The 24,003-nt window shown below is 44.2% G+C and overlaps 1 protein-coding gene across 1 annotated transcript in view; it reads right to left on the bottom strand.

The window, feature by feature from the left end:
- TLCD3B (TLC domain containing 3B) overlaps window positions 1–23,611 on the bottom strand; it is a 143,898-nt gene extending 120,287 nt beyond the window's left edge. Inside the window, exons 1-2 of the mRNA XM_078650538.1 lie at window positions 23,269–23,611; window positions 14,777–14,860 (exon numbers count right to left, since the gene is read on the bottom strand). Of these exons, the coding sequence (XP_078506664.1) occupies window positions 14,777–14,860; window positions 23,269–23,393 (209 nt within the window). The 5' untranslated portion in view covers window positions 23,394–23,611. The remainder of the gene's footprint in view (window positions 1–14,776; window positions 14,861–23,268) is intronic.
- Window positions 23,612–24,003: the final 392 nt, after the last annotated feature.

The following is a 24,003-nucleotide window of genomic DNA, read 5'->3' as shown; positions in this document are numbered from 1 at the left end:
GTTAGGATGCTCATGATCTAAGTGCTTCTTACAAATGGTGACGAATATCCATAATAGATACAGAAATACATGAACACTCACCAAATTTAATTTAAACCTCCTAACACGCCATAAAGACAAAAGATATGGCTTGTATACCAGTCCTAAGGAAAGGCTATTTTGTATGCCAAAAAAGATTAGGATGAACAGAGGTGGCGGGCCTTTTGGCCATGTGTTCTATTGGTGATTCTTCTAAATTCGGGGCTTTGGTGGTGCAGGACCGTTCCAAAGCCACCCAAATTCTGTCCGTTAATGTGGCCACTTCCGATTGGGTAAACTATATTGGGGTACATTGACAAAATATCAACAGTCAAAATATCCCCATACAAAAACATTATGACCAAAATATCGATGTAATAAATATCGACATCCTATACTTGCAATGGTAAGTACAAAAATATCAACAACAAAAAAATTGATGTCATTAATTGAGTTGTATAAAATATCGATATAAAATAATTAAATAGTAAATATATTAAATAGTAAAATCAATAAACAATATATATCTTAACATATATTAGAAATAAACTCAATAATTTTATAAATATATACTTATACCATTAACATAAATTCTTTAAAACACAACTGTTATAATTAAATAAAAATGAAACAACTTACACTTCTTTAAATGTAGCAAACATTATGTTACACATTACAAATATTAATAATTAAAAGGATTATAATTTTAAATAACCAAAAACATAACAAAATAAATCATAACTGCATAAAATAAATGATAAAGTATAGAATTTAATACAAACTGTTCCCACTATAATTTACACCAAACTACACAAACTACTAAAATTGTGTATAAAAAATGTACTACACTCACCTCACAAATAAAAAACTGGTTAAAATTTACAAATCTCCCTCCAATAAATGCAACAGTCGTAAAAGCGTTGGATTGCGGATACGTAATATTTACTGCACCCACTCCAGCCAGTACAACAGTAACAAAACTGTTGGAGTGCGAAGGGATAAATGTACTATTTCCAGTCCAATCACTACAACAGTAGTGAAAGTGTTAGATTGCGGAGGGGTAAAATTTACTATTGCCACCCACTGAGTGTAACAATAGGGAAACTGTTGGATAGCGGAGGGGTAACATTTACTAATCCCACTCCGGTCAGTACAAAAGTAGGGAAAGTGTTGGATTGCGGAGCGGTAAAATGTACTATTCCCACTCCAATAAGTGCAACAGTAGGGTGAGTGTTGGATAGCGGAGTGGTAAAAATTACTATTCCCACTCCAGTCAGTACAACAGTAGGGAAAGTGTTGAATTGTGGAGGGGTAACATTTACTATTCCCCCTCCAATAAGTTCAACAGTAGGGAAAGTGTTGGATAGCGGAAGGGTAACATTTACTATTCCCACTCCAGTCAATACAACAGTCGGGAAAGAGTTGGATTGCAGAGGTGTAACATTTACTATTCCCACTACAATAAGTGCAACAGTAGGGAGAGTGTTGGAAAGCGGATGGGTAAAACGTAGTACTCCCACTCCAGTGTTGAATGGCGGAGGGGTGAAATTTACTATTCCCACTCCAATAAGTGCAACAGTAGGGAACGTGTTGGATAACGGTTGGGTAACATTTATTATTCCCACTCAAGGCTGTTCAATATTAAAAACAAACAAAATATCCTCAACAAAATAAAATAATTCTTTTAAAAGTCAGTTAAAAAATATAAATATGTTGAAAAAGGAAATACAAATGTATTTAATATAAAAAACTGTCAGTAAAGTTTCCCCTTTGGGTGAACTTATAAATAAACCACAGTTTAACACTAAGCATACATAAAGTACATACACTCACACAGACTAGGAGCAGCTAATGATCAACATGAAACAGTCATACAAAAATTTACATTTTATGTTGGTAAATTTTAAAAGCAAAAATTAAAAACAGAACATTGTAACACATCAAAATTTCATTATAGAAAACAAGGGACAACCCACTAGGAAAATAATTCCAATTAAAAAATGGGGAAGAAATCACTAGAATGAATTGATTGATGCTTCCTACTCCAGATTATACAATCAATTTCACAGTTACAGGAGTATCATTTCTCAATGGCTTAGTGTTTCTCCACCCAAACAATTGCATCGACGTGTTTCGGTTAAGGCATGTAAATGTTCAAAGCCAAAAACCTTCTTCAGGATTAAAATAATAGTGTCCCAATAATACACAATATCTGAAATAAAAATACACAATATAAGATATACATTGCATGACTAAAAGAAATACAATCCTGTAAATATAAAAAACCCAGAAAAAATAAAACCATATCACAATCTTAAATACGTATCACAAAAGCCTACAAATACTATCATAAATAGAATATAAAAATAAGTATACACAATTAACATAATTAATTATTACATTAATATTTATTATTCATTAATATAATAATTAATACTTGCTTTACATTAATTTACTTCCCACCCCATACCCCAACAAGACCCTCAACCCACATCTAAAATCTACAAACATAAATACATTTATTTGCCCAATTAACATAATTAACTATCAATTAAACAAATATTACTAATTAGAAAATAAGTTATAATCATTAAACTCGATTAACTTCCCACCCTTTACCCCTACAATCCCCACAACCCACACCTAAAATGTAACTTTAAAAAAAAGTTAATTACACATTAAAATTAATTTTTCAAATAAATAACAAATAGTATTAAACACCTAATTATAAAGTAGTAAAAAATAATTTACCTCTATAAACCTGAAACCCGCACTTACAAAATTGTAATTAAAAATCGACATTTATTATTAATTCATAATTATCAACTAATTATTAATTAATTAAAAATACATACACCGCACCCTAGTCCAGCGCCTCAGCAACATCGGTATCCAAGAGAAGGCACTGGAGTGGATCATCTCGTTCCTCGCCGGAAGAACACAAAGAGTCCGCCTCCCCCCGTTTCGCTCCGAGGCCACCGAAGTCATCTGCGGCGTCCCGCAAGGATCTTCACTCAGCCCCACCCTCTTCAACATCTACATGAAACCTCTCGCAGCCATCGCACGCCAGCACAACCTCAACATCATCTCTTACGCCGACGACACCCAGCTGATCCTCTCCCTCACCAGAGACCCCGACACCGCCAGAACCTGCCTACACGAAGGGATGAAAGACGTCGCCGAGTGGGTGAAGGACATCCGCCTGAAACTGAACTCGGACAAGACGGAAGTCCTCATCCTGGGATCTTCGCCCTCCGCCTGGGACGACTCCTGGTGGCCCCCAGCCCTGGGCACCGCACCCAAGCCAACCGACCACGCACGCAACCTGGGCTTCATCCTGGACCCCTCCCTCTCGATGACCAGACAAGTCAACGCCGTCTCCTCATCGTGCTTCAACACCCTGCGTATGCTTCGCAAGATCTTCCGCTGGATCCCGACCGAGACCAGGAAGACTGTCACCCAGGCACTCGTCACCAGCCGACTGGACTACGGAAACGCCCTCTACGCCGGAACCACAGCCAAGCTACAGAAAAGACTCCAGCGCATCCAGAACGCTTCCGCCCGACTCATCCTGGATGTCCCCCGACGCAGCCACATCTCTAGCCACCTGAGGAACATGCACTGGCTCCCCGTCGACAAGAGGATCACGTTCCGGCTCCTCACCCACGCACACAAGTCTCTCCACGACCTGGGCCCCAAGTACCTCAACGACCGCCTGACCTTCTACACGCCCACCCGCCAGCTACGGTCCACCAGCCTCGCCCTCGCAGCCGTACCACGCATCCGAAGAGCCACCGCCGGAGGAAGATCCTTCTCTTACCTGGCTGCCAAGACTTGGAACTCCCTCCCCATCCACCTTCGGCTGACCCAGGACCATCTCGCCTTCAGGAAACAACTCAAGACCTGGCTGTTCGAGCAGTAGCATACCCCTCCCCCCAAGCGCCTTGAGACCCTCCCGGGTGAGTAGTGCGCTATACAAATGGCATGATTAATTGATTGATTGATTCTTCCCACCCATTACCCCTATAACCCAACAACCAGCCCCTAAAAAAATTACACAACTAACATAATTAATTAGCCGTTTATTAAATATATTATTTAACAACTAATTATTAATTAAAAATACATTATTTTCCACCCTTTACCCCTATAACTCCACAACCAGCATCTAAAAAATTACGGAATTACCAAACATATTAATCAATTAATTAATATTACTTATCAACTAAATATTAAATAAAAATAAATTACTTCCCACCCTTTACCCCTATAACCTCACAACCTGAACCTATAAAAATTACACAAATAACATAATTAATTATAAATTAATTAGTTAATAGTAATTAACAACAAATTATATATTAATTAAAAATATATTACTTCCCACTCTTTACCCCTATAAACCCCACAATCCACACATCAAATTTGCCCCCAAAAAATTAAAACCACAATTAAAATAATTAAATATCAATTAAATATATATGAATAAATAAAAAGTAATCATGAATTTATTATTATCGAAACCCACAATGTATTTAAATTCAATTTAATAACTACTAAAAATGTAACACACATATTAAAAAACAAACATCACTTATACAAAAAATTACATCACATACATTTAAAATGAATACTAAAATACATAACACTAATTAAAAAACGATATTTTAAACAACTATATTTTTGCTAACGATATTAATGACTTCTATATTTTAAAAATTGATATTGCTTACCTTCAAATCAATATTCTTCACATCGAAATTTCCATGTCACGATATTTTAAATCCAATATTGTTGTACATCAATATTTGCCACTCGGTATTTTGTCTCAGCACCCTATTTTGGCATATTTATACTCTGGTAACCCTGATGACCCCATAGTATCAATAAATATCTTAGCTCCCTAGACAAACACCAGTCCCACGCCGATGTTTGGGACTGAAGATATGCTACTGTCACTGAAAGTTGTTTGATGCTATCCGAGCAGATATTTTTTATCCATTTTATCAGTACATTCTAGCTTTGGTCAGTGCAATCACAGTGGGGGCTCTCATCTCTGAATCATGGAAATGTGTCATAGTTCTATCTATATATAAAAAAGACAATTGATTATTACCATCCAACTATAGGGCAATAAGCTTTATTGACTGCATTGAGAAGATCTTTAGTCGCTGTTTCCTCTATAAAATACAAAACTGGATTAAGGAGAGCAACATTCTTAGGCCATTTCGAGCAGACTCGAGGGTCTCTACCATTGACCAGGCCTTTTATTTTGTACTAATCTATTGGAGAACTGTTTTAATTAGTGGGGGTAGCCCTTATATAGCTTTTATTGACCTAAAAGTGACTTTTGGTTTGATTCCAGGACCCAGACTGTGAACTGTCCTGGCACCCTTAGGAATGCCCCTTGAATAATTATCCCTTTTAATTAGCTTGCACAAAGATAACTCTGCGCATATACACTGGGGAGGGGAACAGTCCCAGCTGACGAAAATGGTACCAGTGTGTAAAGATGTTCGCCAGGCTCCCATCCTGTTTTCACTTTATATTAATGATATTGTTACCTTTTTGTCCCAAGTGGAAGCAGATGCCCCATCTCTGGCTGGTCTCAAAACCTTGATTCTTTAACTCGCGGAAAAGGCCCAAATGGGAACCAAAACTGGTCCTGGCAAAGTGCTTGATCGCCCCCCCCCCCCCCAGGGGTTTGGGGGTGATGCTGAGCTGTTTGCCAGGGTCGGTTTCGGCCGATTTTGTTACAGGGGCTGATATTGCAGTTATGCTGCAAAAACGGCCCCTTAACAAAAACGGCCCTCCAGGGGCCCAGAACCGGCCCTCACCCTGGCGGCCCACCGAGGAAATGCTTGGTGCCCACTACGGCCAGTCCGGCCCTGTTCGCAGATGACGCCCTGTTGATTTCCAAGACTTTGCCAGGGCTCCAGAAACACTTGATTCGCTTTAATGAGTTCTGTGATGATGGTGGCTTGGAAATCAACACCCTAAAAGCTAAGGTGATGTTTTTTATCCAGCACAGATCCTTTAAGGGTAGTCTAGTTTCAGGGGGAGATGCCCTACAGAAGGTTGATTCTTTCGCATACTTGGTGGTTAAATTTTCTGAGAGTATGTCTTGGCCTCTCCACATCAACTAGGCAACTACTAAGCCTAAGCAGATTTAAAGCGCAATACTTAAGAAGCTATCGACATCTCATACTAAACCTATTTCTTCTTTGATTAATATTTATGAGGCCAAGGGACAGGGGTTCAGCCCTGTACGGGGCTGAATTGTGGGGGTTCTCCAAACTCGACAACCTCATAAGAACAGAGAACAAATTCCTAAGGAATCTTGCATCTCTTCCAGTTAGTACTCTGCTGTATCCATTGTTTAGTGATTTGGGTGTCACTCACGTCTCGGATAAAATCCGCTTGCAGCCCCTGTTGTATTGGATACACGCTTGGTCCACTCCTGAACTTGTACACTACGCCTCAAGCCTAAAAGATGTCATGAAGGCTGACCAATTTATTAAAATCTCATGGCTTACAAATATGAAGTCAGCTATGAACTTGTTAGGGCTCCATGACCTGTGGGATCATGTGGATGTATCTACTTTCCCACGTAAGGTTGTGGTGAAAAATAAATACTGGTCACTTGTGGTGGCAGAGGAATCACGGAAAGCAGCCACCACTAAGTTGACCAATGATTTCATGGACATACAGGGCCTCATTACGATGTCGGGCAGAAAGCAAACCTCGTCAGACTCAGTCCCAACCTACTCGGATTCTGCATGTTCGCACGACTATGATGCATCCGAACCCCATACGTAATGTCCAATTGACTTCAATGGGAGCCTGTGTTCTGTCCGACAACACAGGCTCCCATTGAAAAAACGGACGGTTGCGGAAAACCTTGCAACCTGTCGTTGGCACCCCATGGTGCCTGCCACACTGTGCATGTTTTTTCACGGGGGTCCCTTGGATATCCCCAGGGGGCCCAACCAGAGGCCTCGGGATTAATGAGGGCCAGCTAGGGCCTCCAAAGTGACTTTCCAACAACCTTTTTGTGTCGGACAGACCAAATCTGAAAAGTTGTCAGAATCCGGCATCATAATCTGTTGGTCAGAAACGCAATCCATAGAGCTGTACTGTTCGGCTTTGACCAGCACGGAGTCTTCGAATGCCGGTCAGAACCAATTTGGACTGACCAAACGGTTTCCTTTCGACTTTGAGCATCGTAATCGGTCGTTCGGAATTGTTTCTGCCTGAGTCCGATGGATGGGTTCCGAAATGTTCTAGGGGAATCCGACTACCGTTTGGAGGCTTTCCGACCGACATCGTAATCACCCCCTTAGTGTCTTTTCCACTCCATAGAAAACTATATTTTCAGTTACGGATTGGCACCTTACCCCTTGAATGTTTACAACAGGATGGGCTAGGAAAGGAGGTACATCTTGCCCCATCTCTGATTCCCCAAGAGAAAGTGTCTACCTTGTTTTGTTTGCATGCCCAGGTCATTCATCCCCTCGGCCTACCTGTCATGCACCTATATTCAGGTTGATAGGTGTGGAGAACCATCAGTAAGCCCTTTGTATTCTTAGATAAGATTACCTCCCAGTAATGGGTATTTCCACTGCAAAATTCCTGGTTGCCAAGTGGGTGCTCCGTAGTAAAGCTCTTCGCTGCCCTCTTATATTACTTTTTTATTTTGCACTGTATTTGTAATGTGTTATTGCTGCCATACCATTATTCTGTTTTAATGGCACTCCCCCATTTGACAACCAACTGTGTATATTTTTATATGTATATATTTTATGTAATACTTGATGTATTCTCCCATATGATCAATTTTGTGATGGATTTTTAACTATGTTTTATATTATATTTACTGTAAATGGATTGTACTTTTATGGTCCTGGTGTCCGAAATGAAGTGATTTGAAATGAAATGATAACCTTCTAACAGCAACCATTAATTTAAAAATGTTAAACATGCCTGAAACCAATACAGCTCTTTATATAATGTGAGTTAACACTCCTTCCTTCTTGTGACAGGTGATTGACACAAACACACACACACACACACACACACACACACACACACACACACTGTTAATTATTCTTGAAAGACGGTGTTACAGTGTTCATAGTGAAATCAAACTAAGTAAGGATCATGCTTCAGTCAATACAGAACTGGCGACAAACCACAAAGAAATGTGTGGGTTAACTTCAAGGAACAGAGAGTGGAACAATAACTCGAGAGTAGATAGAGTCTATATTTACAGAAACATGCAAAGAAGCAACTGAAATATTTGAATATTTCTGCAGGTTAAGGAATCAGCAGAAACTACAGTTAAATACCTCACCAATTGTACATATCTCAATTCTGTAATAATTGGAAAAAAGTGCAATAAATGGCACTCGCTGTATTCATTTTGAGCATTACTGACTGTTTAGAAAAGAAGCTGAAAATAACTGAAACATGGAGTGTCTCTTTTGTCCTTCAATACATCAGCTCAGCTAGCCCTGATGTCAACATTTCTATCTCTTCACACAACTCTCAGCCCAGCACCTCCCAACAGCTTTTCGGTGACCTCATGTCTGGATACCAGTACCTTCATATACCTTTCCTCAGGTCCCATTTGCATATCCTACACCTAACAGCTCACAAATTCTCACTATATTCATTAACAAAGAACAGGAGTCACCGTGGCACTGAGCTTGGCATTGGGCTTTCCTGCAAAAATGTGCCCACCGCTGTTTAGCCAAACCTGCAACTTTGCTGAATTGGTATCATAATGAATGAGTCCTTCAGTCAAAGCTTGTAGTATTGTTAGTCTGCGTAGATAGCGGTCTCCCTGCCCAAATGGGTGGGCCATGGTGCTCTTAACATTCTTTAAAATGTTATTTGCAAAAAAGCCTTATAAGAAATAACCACTTTCTTAACCTCAAATCCATAGATCACATAAATTTTCTAAACGCTGAAAATAAACCTGCGCTAGACGTCTCAGTCACAAACTTTAGGATCAGATGGAGGATGAAATATTTTCCATTTTTCCCAAGGAGGCTTCAAAGTTGGCCTACAAGCAATCAACAAGGTCTTCATTCTTTTCCATCCTTTGCAAATATCTGACTGATTTCTTTGCTACTGACACAACCCTCATGGATATCTCACTAGCATGTGATCTGTTCCATGACCACGCTCATTCGTCTTTACGTATTTGAAATGTATATGTACATGTCTTCACATGATAAAAGTCCGTAAAATATCCTTTCTGCCTTATAGCAATAATTCCATTCTTTTGACAAATAGTCAATACCCTCTGGCAAAATCTAGATGTCCTGATAGCTTAGTGCAAGAAATACATCCTTAAAAATCAGTCAGTGTGGACAATATAGAAAATCGTTTTGTTATGGATGGCCACGGCCCCAAGAGAAAGCACATGGATCACCTTACTCAGATATTCCCCTTACTCAGCTGGGAGGCACTTACTTCAAAAATTTTAAGAAGTGTCAGCACGGCAACTGAGCCTATACAGCGTATTTCCACCAACCGCGCTTGGTAATAAATTATTCAACTTTCGACAGATACTCTTTCAGGCCAAGGCTTGCCTACCATTGTCCAGTGCTTGGATATAGGATCGCTCACCCTAATCTCACATGTTTGGAATTCTTTAAAGATCTTTTTGGGATCAGGTTCAGTAACAGCCCAGAGGGGGAACATCCTTTACAACGAAACTTTTACAACGCGGTACCGTTACCACGCAGGTTTTACAACGACTTGCGCTGGAGGGCGCTGTAGGATAGGGAATAGTTTAATTTACTATCCAACACCTTCCCTACTATCCACGGGGACTGGAGTTGGAATAGTAAATTAGACTATTCCACTATCCAGCGCCCCCCAACGCAAGTCGTAACGACTTGCGTTGTAAAACCTGCGTGGTAATGGTACGCGTGGTAAAAGCCCGCGTTGTACCGTCATACATCCGCACAGAGGCACCACTGTCGTACTTCTGGAGACTACTGTCAGCCATGTGAGGTTGAAAACAGAGTGAGTGTGCTCCCTTCTGTTGTGCATGGCAAAGGATCCGGCAAGTTTCCATCTTAGAGATGCATGTTGGCAGGGAGCTATGGGCAACTGCAGCAACAACTCTCTGACAACTACAACAAAAAGAAACGGCAACAGCACAACTGGAATTTATCACTAACCAATCACGTATAACTCACACCCCGTAAAGCCACGTCTTGAATTTGACAAAGAAGGTTTTTAGTGATTCTGAAGTGATCAACAAAAAGAACAACTTCACTCTTATCTCTGCTCACCATTGTCCAAGCATGGGTCATTTTCAGCATTGAACCCTAACAATATCTGTCAAGGGTCCTGAATAAGCAGGTCAGATTTCTTTTTGTGAAAACACAATTTATCAATTTTCTTGCACTCAGCCTGCCTCTATCTTCCAGACTTTTCACTTTCTTGATGAGGGTCAACCATATTTTATAAGTGTTATTCTGGAAAATGTCTGCAATCTGTTATCTTCTTGCAGCTCGAACCCTCGTAAACCCGATTATTGGTAGTATTGCAGCATGCCACTGCTCAGCTAGGGGATTAACAAATGACATTATAGCCAGAGTGGAAGTTAGCTAGGATTGAAGATTATACACAATTTTCGTAAATATTATCAGGACACTTGGGCAATATCATTCCTAGTGTGCCAATAATTCAGGGCAGTGGCCAAGGATCATTTGGGCTCTTTGATTCTCTTTTCTCTTCTTGATCAACTGGTAGTTAAAGATCCCATTCTAGTGGGGCTGACTCGCCCTTCAAAAGGTTACTAAAAGGATTGCTTCGGAATCTTTTCCACAGCCTAAACATGCTATCACACAGCATCTAAGAATCTGTCCATGTAACCCTCGACAAACCCGCACAAGGAGCCCAAAAGGCACTCATGAGAACCGTCATGGTATACGAAGAGCTTCCAATCTACCTAGGCACTGCTCCCACAAACCCAGTGGTACATCAACGCTGATCATCGACGCTGGTCATCGACGCTGATCTCTCACTTATAGGACAAGTGGGGGCCGTGGTCTCTACTAGCCTCTTCCAATTGCGCAAAATCAGGAAGATCACTCATTTGCTATATCACGCAGCCCTTGTCCAGGTAGTGATAGTGCTGGTGCTCTCACGCCTAGACTTCTCTAATTCCCTTTATATTGGGCTACCTCAGGCTCTGCTCAACCGTTTGCAAATGGTTCGGAACCAGGCGGCAAGATCAATTCACAAACAACCGAGATGGCAATCGGCCAGGCCCTCGCTGCAAAAACTCCACTGGCTGCCCATGGCGCAACAAGCTGCTTTCAAGACAGGCTGCCTAGTCTTCAAAGCGCTGCATTGTAACAGCCCAACATTTCTCAGTAGTCTGATCACAAAGCACGTCCCTACCCGCAATCTCCGTTCAGGCCACCTTCACTTACTCACCACCCCGACCATCAAGCTGAAAAGGCAGGGAGGCCGCAGGTTTTCGTACCTTGCATCCAGGTTTTGGAACACCCTCCCCCACACAATCAGGACCTGCGACAACTTATTGGGCTATAGAAAGGCCCTGAAAACATGCTACTTGTGCAATCCTGCTAACCCGGTCTACCGCAACAACATCATACATGATCAGCGCCATGAAACTCTTGGTGACAGTGCGCTCTACAAGCCCCTATTAACATAACATAACATCAGAATCTCTCCTGCCCACCATGATGTGTCCCAGGGACCCCCTTCCTCACATGTTCATACTCTTGGAATGTAGACGCTGAAGTCCACTTTCTCTGCAGCTGTAATTTTTATTTCTTATCATTGTTCTTCAGTATTGATCCCTTCCATCATAGCCTGGCTGGCTGTCTATTTAGCTTGACAGCGGGATCTTTCTGCAATGGACTGTGTTAAGGATTTGATATTTATGAATTTTTATTTTACTTTGAATAATATACGAATTTTAATGGAGCAAGTTGCATAGAAGATTACTTCCACTGGTCGGCAATGGACGAACTAGACCGATCTTACATCAATTCCACCCCACGTCTCCCCATCTCCTATCACTTTGTAGTGAGTGGTCGTCCTTCCTCCATGATGCAAGCCATTTTAATGCCAATGTAAGAGGAAGATAACCAGGACATGGTCTAACTCCAAGTGAGGGGAGGAATATGGACACAGGGATGCATTAATTGTGTACAGTGCTTGAGAGTGTGTCCGCCAGAGACAGTGATGGTATCCTGCACTTGCGCTTCTATAGAGGATTCTCTCCCTGATTCATGCGATAACTCGCTGCTCACTTGAGTCAGCCACTTAAGCCTTACAGCGACAGCGAGCTGCACTCTATTGGAAATATCCCCATTGATTCCAATTTCCAATAATTCCCTTTGCCCACCGAGGCCTTAGGATTAAGCAGCTCTGCGCTCCCTGTATTGCATTGTAGCATAGACTTGAAGCATGAGGGTTCACCTGACTTATAGCTATTCCCTGAGTAAGGTAGCATTATCTATTGTAGCACTAAGGGGGAGCATGCTTATTGGCTTGCATGCAGCTCGAGTTCCTACGTACTCTGATGTCACGATTACTTCCAGGATGTCCCTTCATTTCCATAGTCTTGATGGGGCCCCATCATTCTAACAAGGGGTCGAAACTTCGCTGACATGCTTTAGCAACAGACAAACAGGAAATGTGTCTGTTTCACTTAATAACATTTTTTGGCGGTACTGTTAACAGTTGTCTGTTACTGTCATAAAAGCCTTTATGCATTTCTGCATTGTAGTCACACAAAAACCTTGGCTTTTACAGTGGGGACACATTGCACTAAGTTTATGATTGTTAATGTAATTTTTTTTTGTTTTTGTTTCATCAAGTATAGATAAAACATTGCTTCTCCTACTTACCAGAAGCGGCTTTTTGTGATCTAATTTACAAATGTGTTATTTGTGCTATTACTTATATAAGACTATTTAGTTCATTGATTATCTAATTATTTTGTAATTTATACCAATGTGAACCACTATTGCCTAATATTTGTTTATACCCAGGTTCCCATAGGTTTACGGTTTGCTCTTGTAGCCTGATGTGAGTGCGGTAAGGGACAGACATACCCAGAAGATTGGGGTATATGTCTGCTAGGTGAAGTCCCCTCTTCCTTTTTCTCACAACTGAATGATGGTCACAGACTTTGTTTTGCATTTCCAGAGCTGAAGGGTGAGAGACCCTTCTGACTGTTGACTGTTCTGACAGCAGTCACACTGACATCCAGTTTTAAAAGTCACCTGCTACACTTCTACAGAGAAAGAGGTAGGACGTGGGTGTTGGTTAGACAGTTTCTTTCAGAAATGCATCAAAATCCTTAAGAAAGGGGACTGATCATTGGCGACAGCTGAAAGACTATGTCGGAAAGTGTGTGGAGGTTAGGGTCTGAAGCCCCCTGTCCCAAGGGACAGAGGTGCTGCTCGGGGACCCTAAACAACTGTAACTGTGCTCCGACTTGTTCCAGTGATGAAGAGGACATGGACAATCACTGCTGACTGTCAATAGAAGGTGAGGCGAAGACATGAGCGAACAACCTCTATTTGGTTGGCCTCCATTCCCAGTGGTGGCTCCTCCACTATGGTGGAGGAGCATCGCCCACTGCTTTTGAGCACTGCAAAGTGAAGGAAATATAAAATGATAATAACTTTGAGTTATTATCATTTTATGCTTCCTTTGTGCGCGGGTTGGCAGGCGGGGCTGCTCTGCTCTCGGAGCAGGGCTGGGGAGGAGTGGTTTGCCCACTCCTAAGTGCGCAACGACTGTTTGGTAAGCCCTAAACAATCATGCACACTTTCCCTGTTCTACATGCAGGCTGCATTACAGCCTGCATGGAGAACATGCCCACTCCCCCATTCCCTGGTTGAGTGTCAAATCAGGACGCTCAAAGCCAATCACAATGCTGCAATGCAGCATTGTAATTGGTCCGGGGAGCCTGGTTGTTCTTCCTGGCTTCCTGTCCCAAGAGGAGAGCAGGAGCAGAGACACAGGACCTGGCGGCAATGTAAGTGTATATGTATATATATGTTTATGTATATGGTAGTGTGATCAAGAGCTTGTCTGCTCGAAACGCGTCTTTGTTTTTGCCCGAAATAAAACAATACTCCCATAATCTGGATCGGTGTGGCTCGTACTTTGATGAACTGGAGAAGTTGCCTGTTCTGTATGTATGTATATATATATATATATATTTATGTGTATATATATATATATATATATATATATATATATGTGTGTGTGTATTTTTTTCTCATTGCTCAACCCCGTGCCCCTCCCCCCCGTGCCTGCCCTCACACTGCCAACAGCGAGTCATGCCGGCCGCCACTGTCCAGTCTTACCTCCCAACAGTAAGCCCAAAGCTTACAGTTTGGGTGACTCTCAAAGGATCACTGCCTACAGGTCACAGCCCAGTCACATTTCCCACATTTTTTATGACAAGTCTTTTATGAATCGTGTTTTATGTACTGTTTTTATAGTTTGTTGTTGTTTTTATGGTTTTTAACACAAACTGAATACAAAATACGATGATGATGAAATACATTAGTAACGTAACATGACCACTTGACTTGTATTTTATACTCTATATGCTGTGGTCTTTACTATGCATGTGTCATATGAAAGCAGGAATGAGCCACAGTCCTGAGGAGTGTGACTTCCCTCTCAGCCTGGGGTCTGACACCCCCAGAGTAGATTGGTGATAAAGCAGGACACTCACCGGTCCTCGATGATGTCCTTGCACGTTGAGGCCACCACGTAGCCAGCGGTGGAGGCCAAGATGGCTTGCACGGAGGAGACGAGCCTGCAAAGGAGAAAAGAGATGCGGTGATTCCGGAAGTCAAGGGAGCTCATGGAAGACAGGTGGGGGGTGGAGGGCACACTGCTCACCTGAATTCAGCAAACAGGTGGAAAGAAAATATGGATATGTGTTGAAAGATTAATGAGTGCGATTATTGAAAGCAGGACTTGCAACACCACGGGGAGGCTTTGTGAATTATTAAACAGCTTTCCTGGCACCAAGTGCAGGACGATGAACACAGCTATGGGCGTGGTTCAACATATAGATTTTGTGGTTTAGACTGCACACTGCTGAGAATAATACACTTCTTAAGGGGGAAAGTGATCAGGGATACACGCTGGGGGGGGCACTGCTGATGGGGGACAATTCTCTGGAGTCAGAATGCTCAGAGGGTCCCTCAATTCAAGTGCCTAAAGCTGAGGGAAGACAACTTGGTTGGCACACTGCTCGTGGTGGCACACTGCTCAAGGAAGCATACATATCATCTTGGGTGGCACATAGCCTGGATGGAGCAGCAGAGCTTGGGCAGCACACTACCTAGTGCTACAAATGTTAGGGTGGCATAAAACTTGAGTAATGCGCAGCAGAGGGACTGCGTGGACCGTAAACAGCATGGGTGGTGCAAAGCTCAAGGCAGGCACATGTGGTACAGATTGAGTGGCAGACTGGCGCATAGAAGGAAGCCTCGGGTGGCATATGATTTGGTGCGGTGTAAAAGTGAGTGATATGTAGGTCGGGCAGCAAAGAGCTCAAAAGAGGGGTACAGTAGCACAGTGCTGGAGATGGGCTTATGAGACTAAGTTATTAAAGACAGGAAGTGACTCATCGTGCTGGTGTGAGGATCAAATGCTGAAAGAAAAGTGCCTTCCATTTTGTTGTCCCTGTGTGCCATGTTCCCTGGCATCTCTGTAAATAAAATGCTGCATAGAAGGTTGTTGTGGCACTTGGAGTGCTGGCTTGACAGCTCCACCAGCTGGGCCCAGAGGCTGAACAGGGAACACTCTGCTCCTGGTGGGGTATTAAGGAGGTGTATACATATAAGCGGCTGACTAATGTGATGTGTCCTGTACCTGTCCAGGTGTGTACAACCGATGTAAATAAAGAAACTACCTATTCGTGCGGCAGAGTCCCGCTAGTTACTGTCGCAAGGGAGAGGACTTTAGCACACAGGGTTGGGCTTTCACCAGTTTGCAGTGAGTAATATGGACTAAGAAACCCCCCTCCTACCAACCTTACTGTCTGACTACTACTGCTAAGTAGGCAACAAAGACTCCTAGCTTTGCTGGTTCAGGTATGGTAGCGTTGCCAAGCCATGAAGCTAAAGCTCTAATAAGGGGTTGAGGTGTTGTGTGATCTGTATGGATCTGGTTACAAAGCATATCAATCAATAATTGGGAATGATACATCTGGAAAGCAATTCTTTTTTTTTTAATACAATTTTTCCGGTCTCAAACTTTGCAATCCTGCTCATGAGCCCTGATGCTTATATTCAAGATTCCGTGGAGTCTCCCAAAAGATGAAAGTCATTATCCAGCTTGGGTCCTGAAACTCATTATGGTTGAAAAGAGCTAGAGACTGAAGCATGATTTTGTGGTCCCACCCAATACATCACATATGCTTCTTCGCTCATCATGGGCTCCTGGTACTTGGTATCACAGAGGACAGTGACCTGGCAAGAAGCCCTGAGCTTGGACCTTCAACGGAAAGTCTCTTAGAGCTTCTCCAAGATATATGAAGCACACCAAGAAACAAAAAGCATGATTGTGCTATTGCGGCAGGCAAAATGTATGCCACGTTCACAGCAAAGTGGGCGATCAAATGTCTCATATGGTGTTGTACTACCAAAAGCACGCACTTCTTCTCGAATACCCACCTCTGGTGTCATAGTCACAGCACCAGAAAAACTCGCCTCAAATATCATTTCAGACAAGATTGTCGTGAAATCAGACTGTCGACTCCTTAACTGGAGCAATATGTCCACATCTTAAGGCAGATTTGCTGCCAGAAATTGTCACGGAATGAGCAACCTGGTTCCTTCCATCAGAAGGTTAGAATCAGATGGCACCAACTCAGGGAAGTAGGGACTCCATCTGCTAAGAGAGCAAAACTGGGTCACTGACTATATGTTTCTTTTATTAAGTGTCCTTACCCAGTTCAAAGTTTTGTAAATATGCATAAGCGAATTCTAAAAGTCACCACTCATTCATAATCAGTGCCTCGATTTAGTGGGAGGCGCGGCCTTCTGGAAAAGATGGAGGTACAGGGTCTCCCACATACAGATGGTCTACAAGCTGTGGCTTATATGAAGCAGTAGTCTAGGATGCAAGATTCTTCTGAGTGAGTGTCTCTCAAGGTGGGGTGAATAAAGGAACCTCCTAGCTATTAAAAAATCTTTAGGCTTTTTTATAGGGAAAAGTCTGCCAGTCACTAATAAAGGTGCACTCACTTCACATAATACCTTTGGCGTATCAGTATATTTTAATGCTTTGTTGTAGGGGTTGGCACACAATCCTGATTATTACAATACCAAAAAATGAGTCATACAATGAGAATTTCCCAAACCTTTTTATATTCCAAAATGTCTCTGGGAATGAGATACATTCCAAAATATACATCAAATGAAATTATCCGGATCAAATTCTTTTCAATAGATCCTTCAAACAAAATTCGCCATCATGTGTTCCAAGTACACAATTTCACTTCTTTCTTACGATATTAAGTAACATAAAATATCATGGTCACAGGGAGAAAGATGGGTATGTATATTGCACAACCCCATATTCAAATGGTTATTCACTGTACAACTAAATGTTTAAAATGTCTCTAATTCTAATTAAAAGAATATGGAAAATCTCCTTATATTACAAGTTTGCGTTTATAAAATAATCAGTATTGAGTGACTCATCAAAACCCAGCATGAAAACTTCTCTGCCATTTGTAATGGGCTCTCTGGCCCCTATAAGTGAACGTGGAGAAGCTGGGAGAGGGCTCTTCTAAAAAGTATGTCTCTCGAGCACCAAAAGGCAGATCAACTCTTTCAATTGCAGTAATAGCTAAAATTCAGTGGAGGTTAACCAGTCAAAATGAAACTCTGTAAGGCAACCATCAATTGGTAATTTGTGCTGTTAGATTTTAATTTAACCAGCAATGCCATATTCCATGGGTCTTCTCCAAATATTCCTATGAGTACAGAACATCAGCTTTAAAGGTGTCCTACAAATTAGGTAAATTATTTATAAATTCCCACCAACCAATAAGATGGATAGCTAGCTAATCCAATGATGCTACTTCTTTTAAAGAGATGCAATATAATTAATATCCCGCTATTCACTCGCGCTAAAGGACCCAACTAGGGCCTGCGTAGTCTGTCTGATTCACATCAAAGGAAGGGTCGGTTCCATAGGACAGAGCCTGCATTTAGTCATTCATGAGTAACCGCAAATAGAAATGGTTTGGAAAAAACAGCAACCTACAAGGAGATTGTCTGGCTATCAGGTTCAAGCAGTCCGTATGTGGGGTTCAAGTAGTGAAGAAAGGAAGTGGGTTGTCAGGTGTGTGGGGGATTTGAGTCTTGCATAAATGCAAGAGGTTAAAATGCTGATATGGATTTCAGATTTTGAAGAAAGTTATATGGTTGTCTAGCTACTGTGGAACTCATGCACTGAAGAACACTAAAGGAGGGGTGGCAACTAGGTGTACATGAGTCAGGGTGACTCAGAGACCCCTGATATCATTGACTTTAAAGAGAAGAACTAGAGGGGGGTAGAACGGCAAGTGGGAGGTGAACAATTTTAAATGCTGTATCAGGGGTGCACTAAAGGAGTACAATTAAAATTATGAGTGCATTAGACAGGACTTGTCAAGGCAGAGATGACCAAATTCACTCAGGTTGAAAATATAGATGTTATGACCATATTAAAAACTCTGAAGTCAGGGTCACCTATTGATCCCTGCCCTGCGAGGGTCCTGAATGGAGTGGCCGAAGTTATTACCCCTATGGTCACTGCCCTGGTCAATGAGTCCCTTACCTCAGGAATTTTGCCCTCCAAGTGGAAGCAAGCCAAACTTCTCCCCCTGATAAAAAAACCCTCCGCAGATCCATCGATCACCTCCAACTACAGGCCTATATCACTCCTGCCAGCCCTTGCTAAAGTTTGCGAGAAGGCTGCATTCCGGCAACTTGAGAGATTCGTGGAATCCTCTGAAGCTCTTCATCCGGCCCAATCAGGCTTCCGCTCCACTTTCAGTACTGAAACTGCATTGGTGGAGATGGCAGAGGCCATCAGGGAATGCCTTGACGGAGGTGGCAGAGCGGCCCTTATTCTTTTGGACCTCTCTGCCGCGTTCGATACAGTGCCCCACCTCCAGCTTCTATCTAGGCTGGAGGACATTGGCATCTCGGGCACAGCATTAGAATGGATCAGGTCTTTTCTATCTGACCGGACCCAGCAGATTTGGTTACCCCCTACCACTCCTCTAATCGAAGGTTAGTGACTGGAGTTCCCCAAGGGTCGACCTTAAGTCCCCTTTTATTTAACATTTATCTAACTCCTCTGATCCGGCTGGCAGAGAACTGGGGTGCTAAGATTATGGCCTACGCCGACGACACCCAGCTTCTCTTCACCTGGAAAAAGGAGAACTTGTGCACCTCTGGAGTACGCCAATGTTTATCCTCTGTATTTGCCTGGCTAGCTAGATCCTGCCTCAAATGCAACGATGAAAAAACAGAAATTCTGCTCTATGGCCAATTTCCCACTGACTTTAAGGAGTCTATTTGGCCCAGTGAATCAACATGCCTATCAGGAGAGAATGGGATAGCCAAGAACCTGGGCATTTGGTTCGGAGCTGACTTATGTTTTCGCGACCAGATCTCACGACTGGCGGGGACGTGTTTCGGAACCCTGACCACTCTTCGTAAATTCTTTCCCCTTCTTCCACAAACGGCCAAAGAAACGGTAGCCAGAGCTCTGGTGCTCTCCCATCTGGACTACTCAAACGCTCTTTATATAGGGGCGCCTGACTATCTGATCAGAAAGCTACAGGTAGTCCAGAATGCTACGGTGAGACTCATTTTTAACATCCCAAGGAGACTCAGCGTTCGCAAACAGTTGAAGGAGCTTCACTGGCTTCCTGTGGCCCAAAGAGTGCGCTTTAAAACTTTGGTCCTCGTCTATAAAGCCCTCAATGGACCGTGCCCTCCCTATCTAGCCAAAAGATTCACTCTCTACCTCCCGACCCGTCAGTTGCGATCTACCTCCAGAAAGCAGGTGGTCGTCCCCAGATTTAAAAGAGTTCGCCTGGGTGGACAATCTCTGACGGTAAAGGGAGCTCAAATGTGGAACGCCCTACCAGACGCCCTCAGACACGCTCCCAATCTGACCAATTTTAAGACACTGCTTAAAACTCACCTCTTTCAAATTCATGAATAGCTGACTCCTTTTATCACTCAGATCTAGTTTCATCCCCGCGCCAGGACAGTCTTGACTATCGGAGCGCGTTATAAATCCACATATAACATAACATAACATTTTAAATCTGTGCAAAACTATGTAGCCCATGGCTGTGCAAATGCATAATGAACCTTGCAGGCAGCCAGCATAAAGATGGTACCAGAGAAAAAAAGTAGTGTCCCTCATCTATTGTCAAAATGCATACTGCATGCTTACTGTAGGATGATGCAACTTCTACACCCTTCCCAGTAGTGGGAATGGAAACAAAAAGATGAAATCAGAAGTATGCAACGGATAAACCTGCACAACAAATATGTCCTATCAATGCAATTGTTTGAATAAAGGAAGAGGCTAAAAACTGCAATTGAATGAAACAACATAACCAGTTTTTCATAGTTTCACCAGCGTAATATTTCGATAGGGGGCTATGCATGGGATTGGCACACCACAGCGTTTCACATTTTGGGGGCACCAGTGGGATACTTTTCCTTCCTTTATGCACCGCAAAGGTCAGAAGGTAAGCTTGGAAGTGATTAGCCAGGGCTATGCAATTAAAGTTCAAGAGAGCATTGCCACTGAAAGAGTACAAGCTCTATGTTACAAGTGCAAGAGATTACTTCCAGAAGCCACAGTAATCCAATCACAGTAGCCCAGAAATCCAGGCAGTGCTCAGGGTCTCCTACTGATGCACAAAAATCTAGTTCCAGTTCTTGTGCTCCTCTAAGTACTGCACCAATGATATTCTGGAGGGTCAGAAACACTGAACTCGATTTTCAATGTTTACCAGCAGGATATATGACGTTACAACGCAGGCTATTACAACGCCTGCCTTTACAACGCGGTTTTTACATCGCAATCCATTACAACGCATAGCGCTTTGGGGTGCTGGATAGTGAAAAGTTTAATTTACTATTCCAACACCAGTCCCCGTGGACACTAGGGAAGGTGTTGGATAGTAAATTAAACTTATTCCCTATCCTAGAGCGCCCCCCAGCGCAATGCGTTGTAATGGTTTGCGTTGTAATGACCGCGTTGTAATGGTAGTGTGTTGTAAAAGTTTCGTTGTAAAGGTTGTTCACCTTACCAGCAGCATGTCAAGCTCTTTCTAGTAGACACAAAACCTAATTCAGCTTCTTCTCCTTCCAAAGCATACACCCACTGTCCAATCCTGGAGTCAGCTCTCCTTAGGGCTCTCCTCCAAAGGTTCTATCGACTTTAAAGGTGATACTTAAAACCATTTCTAGTTATTCCTGTCCCGTCATATCCTGCACTCAACATAAATTCCTGGGCACACAGAAATCCAGTTATGTATCAGTTATCCTGAGACTGCACCCTGAATCATTACAGGATCCAGTGGCTGAACTTCTTCAGGGACTAAAGGCTGCACGCAAAGTCCATCCCACGAGGCACGAGTTTTATCAAGAAGGCATGGGACAGTTCATTTCCTGAAACCTTTCTACCTACAAAAATATCTCTCTCCTGTCCTCCATCAACTCTAAACCCTAGTTGTGGGAGAGGGGCTATAACGTCCACCAGCAACCCTCAAAGTCTTTCAGTACCCCTTACAAAACCTTCAGCACTCCTCAGAGAGCTCTAATGCCCTCCAAACCCCTTCAGTCACCTTCACAAACCATTTTGAAAACCAAAAGAAAAATCAGTAATCTTATGAATCGTTTAGGAAGCATGTGTCACGTCTTACACAAGCCCCCCTAGCAGGTATGAAATACCCAATATATTTCCGCCTTTCCCATCACCCGTCTGCACCCTTCGAAGCCCTGTGGAGTCTCTCGGACTCCTGATACCCTCCTCTCCGTCCTCCCTACACCCTTCCGTCGCTCGCTGGGCCTCACACACACTCCACGTTATTAGTGATGGGGGGCTCGGAGTGACTCCGGACATGGCACCACATCTCGGCCACTCACTCTACTTCCCCTCAAAGGATTTAGTGTCCAGTCATGATGTCGCGTGACCAGTCACCCAAATCCCGTGTCTCCGTATGCGCCCCTTTTCTATATGCATCTCCTCGTCCCCTTCAACCCATCTCCCATGCCATCTGTGAGGGCACGCAATGTCAAGAAACCACCCTCACGCAACTGTAGTCTGCGGAGGTATGTGTGCGCGTGGGGTGGTGGCGGACGGTGTCTGACGGAAGTATCTCGAGCTAGAGTTGGGGGATTACGCGCATCTGCCCCCACCCCTCCCCTCTCCTGACGCGGCACACAAAGCACACCAGCCCGTGCCGCATACTGCGGCTTACCGGCGCGTGCATAGCCAGCGTCTCCCGCCTCCCCCGCGCGCGCGGCGCTTCCACAGCGGAGGGCGGGCGGGGGGCGCGTCAGTCGCCGGGACGAGGCACCGCCTGAGGGCGGGGAGGGGGCCTCTCAGGAGGGCCGCGCACACCAAGGCGTGATTCCCCTCCAGTGTAACGGAAAGATGGTCTGGCCCGCATGAGCATTTACCCTGGGAGAGCCACAGCCGTGGCTGTTACCGCTGGCAAGGGGGTGGGGTGAGGCTGTCACAGAGAGGTGATTCTGGGTGCGGGCTGGTGCAGGGATACTACCACTGAGTGTGTTTCTTTTCACGTGCTTCTATCAAAGGCCACAGTTCAATGCAGTAGCTTACCAAGGACGCCATGGGCCCTGATGCAAACAAGAAAATATGACCCTTGTGACAGCTTTCGGGGAAGTAAAATACAGCAAATGTCAGGCACAGTGGGCCCCGGTGCCACTGAACCTGCTGCACCAATGTAGCCACGCCCCTGGTTCTTAAGGGGATGCGGGCAGAGGCTGTGGTTCCGGACAGGCTGTCGGGGGGCGCGTGGTCGCCGGACAGGGGGTCACGGGTGGGGTGCTCGGAGGCGCGCTGCTTCAGTGGAAGGCCCGGTGGGGGGGCTCTGAGGGATGCGGGGGATCAGCAAGGGTCAGGGTGCCGGGCAAGGGACGGGGGAAGGAAGGTCCGTACCTGGCTGACACAATGACCGCGTCCGGCTCGTCCCATCGTAGCCCTGGCAGCTCCCGGAGCCCCCGCCGGGAGAGAAGGAAGAGCCCCGGGAAGAAGACTCCCCCCGCCGCCAACACCAGCACCATGGTTGCCGCACCAGCCGGAAGGAGGCGGGGGGCAGGGGGGCAAAGGTGGGCGAGGTGGGCACTGGAGGTGGGAGTAACTGAGAGGGTGACTTAGGAGATGTAGAAGGACGGGAGCGGAGGGCTATAGAAAGACAGGAGGGGGGAGGAGAGATAGAGGGGATAAAAAGATTAGAGCAGAGATAGGAAGTGGGAGGGGGAAGGGAAAGGGGTGAAGGGGTAAAGGGAGAGGAAGGGTGAAAATGTGCGATGGAGAGAGGGGTTTGAAAGGAGAGAGGGGGATGGAATGAGGTGAAGAGGAGAGTGGGGGAATGAGAGGGAGCCTGGGTAGAGTCGGAGGGTGTCGCAGTCCCAGACACGGAGTGCTAGCTCTGCTGCCCCTCAGCCCCCTGCACCTCTGCCTCCTCCTCAGCCCCTCCGGATCTCGGGCACCCTCGGTCAGGTGCAGGGGACGGGAGGGGGCGCGCCTTTCTTTACAGCGCCCAGCGCGCCCCCGGGCCGGCGACCGCCTGCAGAGGGCTGGGAAGGGTGCGAGGGCGCTGGAGACGGAGAAGCACCGGGCGAGGGGACGGATGAGGGAGCCGAGCCTCCGCCCGGTCACAGAGCTGCGAGG

Source organism: Lissotriton helveticus, chromosome 7 (genome assembly GCF_964261635.1).
Source record: "Lissotriton helveticus chromosome 7, aLisHel1.1, whole genome shotgun sequence".
In the NCBI taxonomy this organism is placed as follows: domain Eukaryota; kingdom Metazoa; phylum Chordata; class Amphibia; order Caudata; family Salamandridae; genus Lissotriton; species Lissotriton helveticus.
This window is presented reverse-complemented; position numbering and strand designations above follow the sequence as displayed.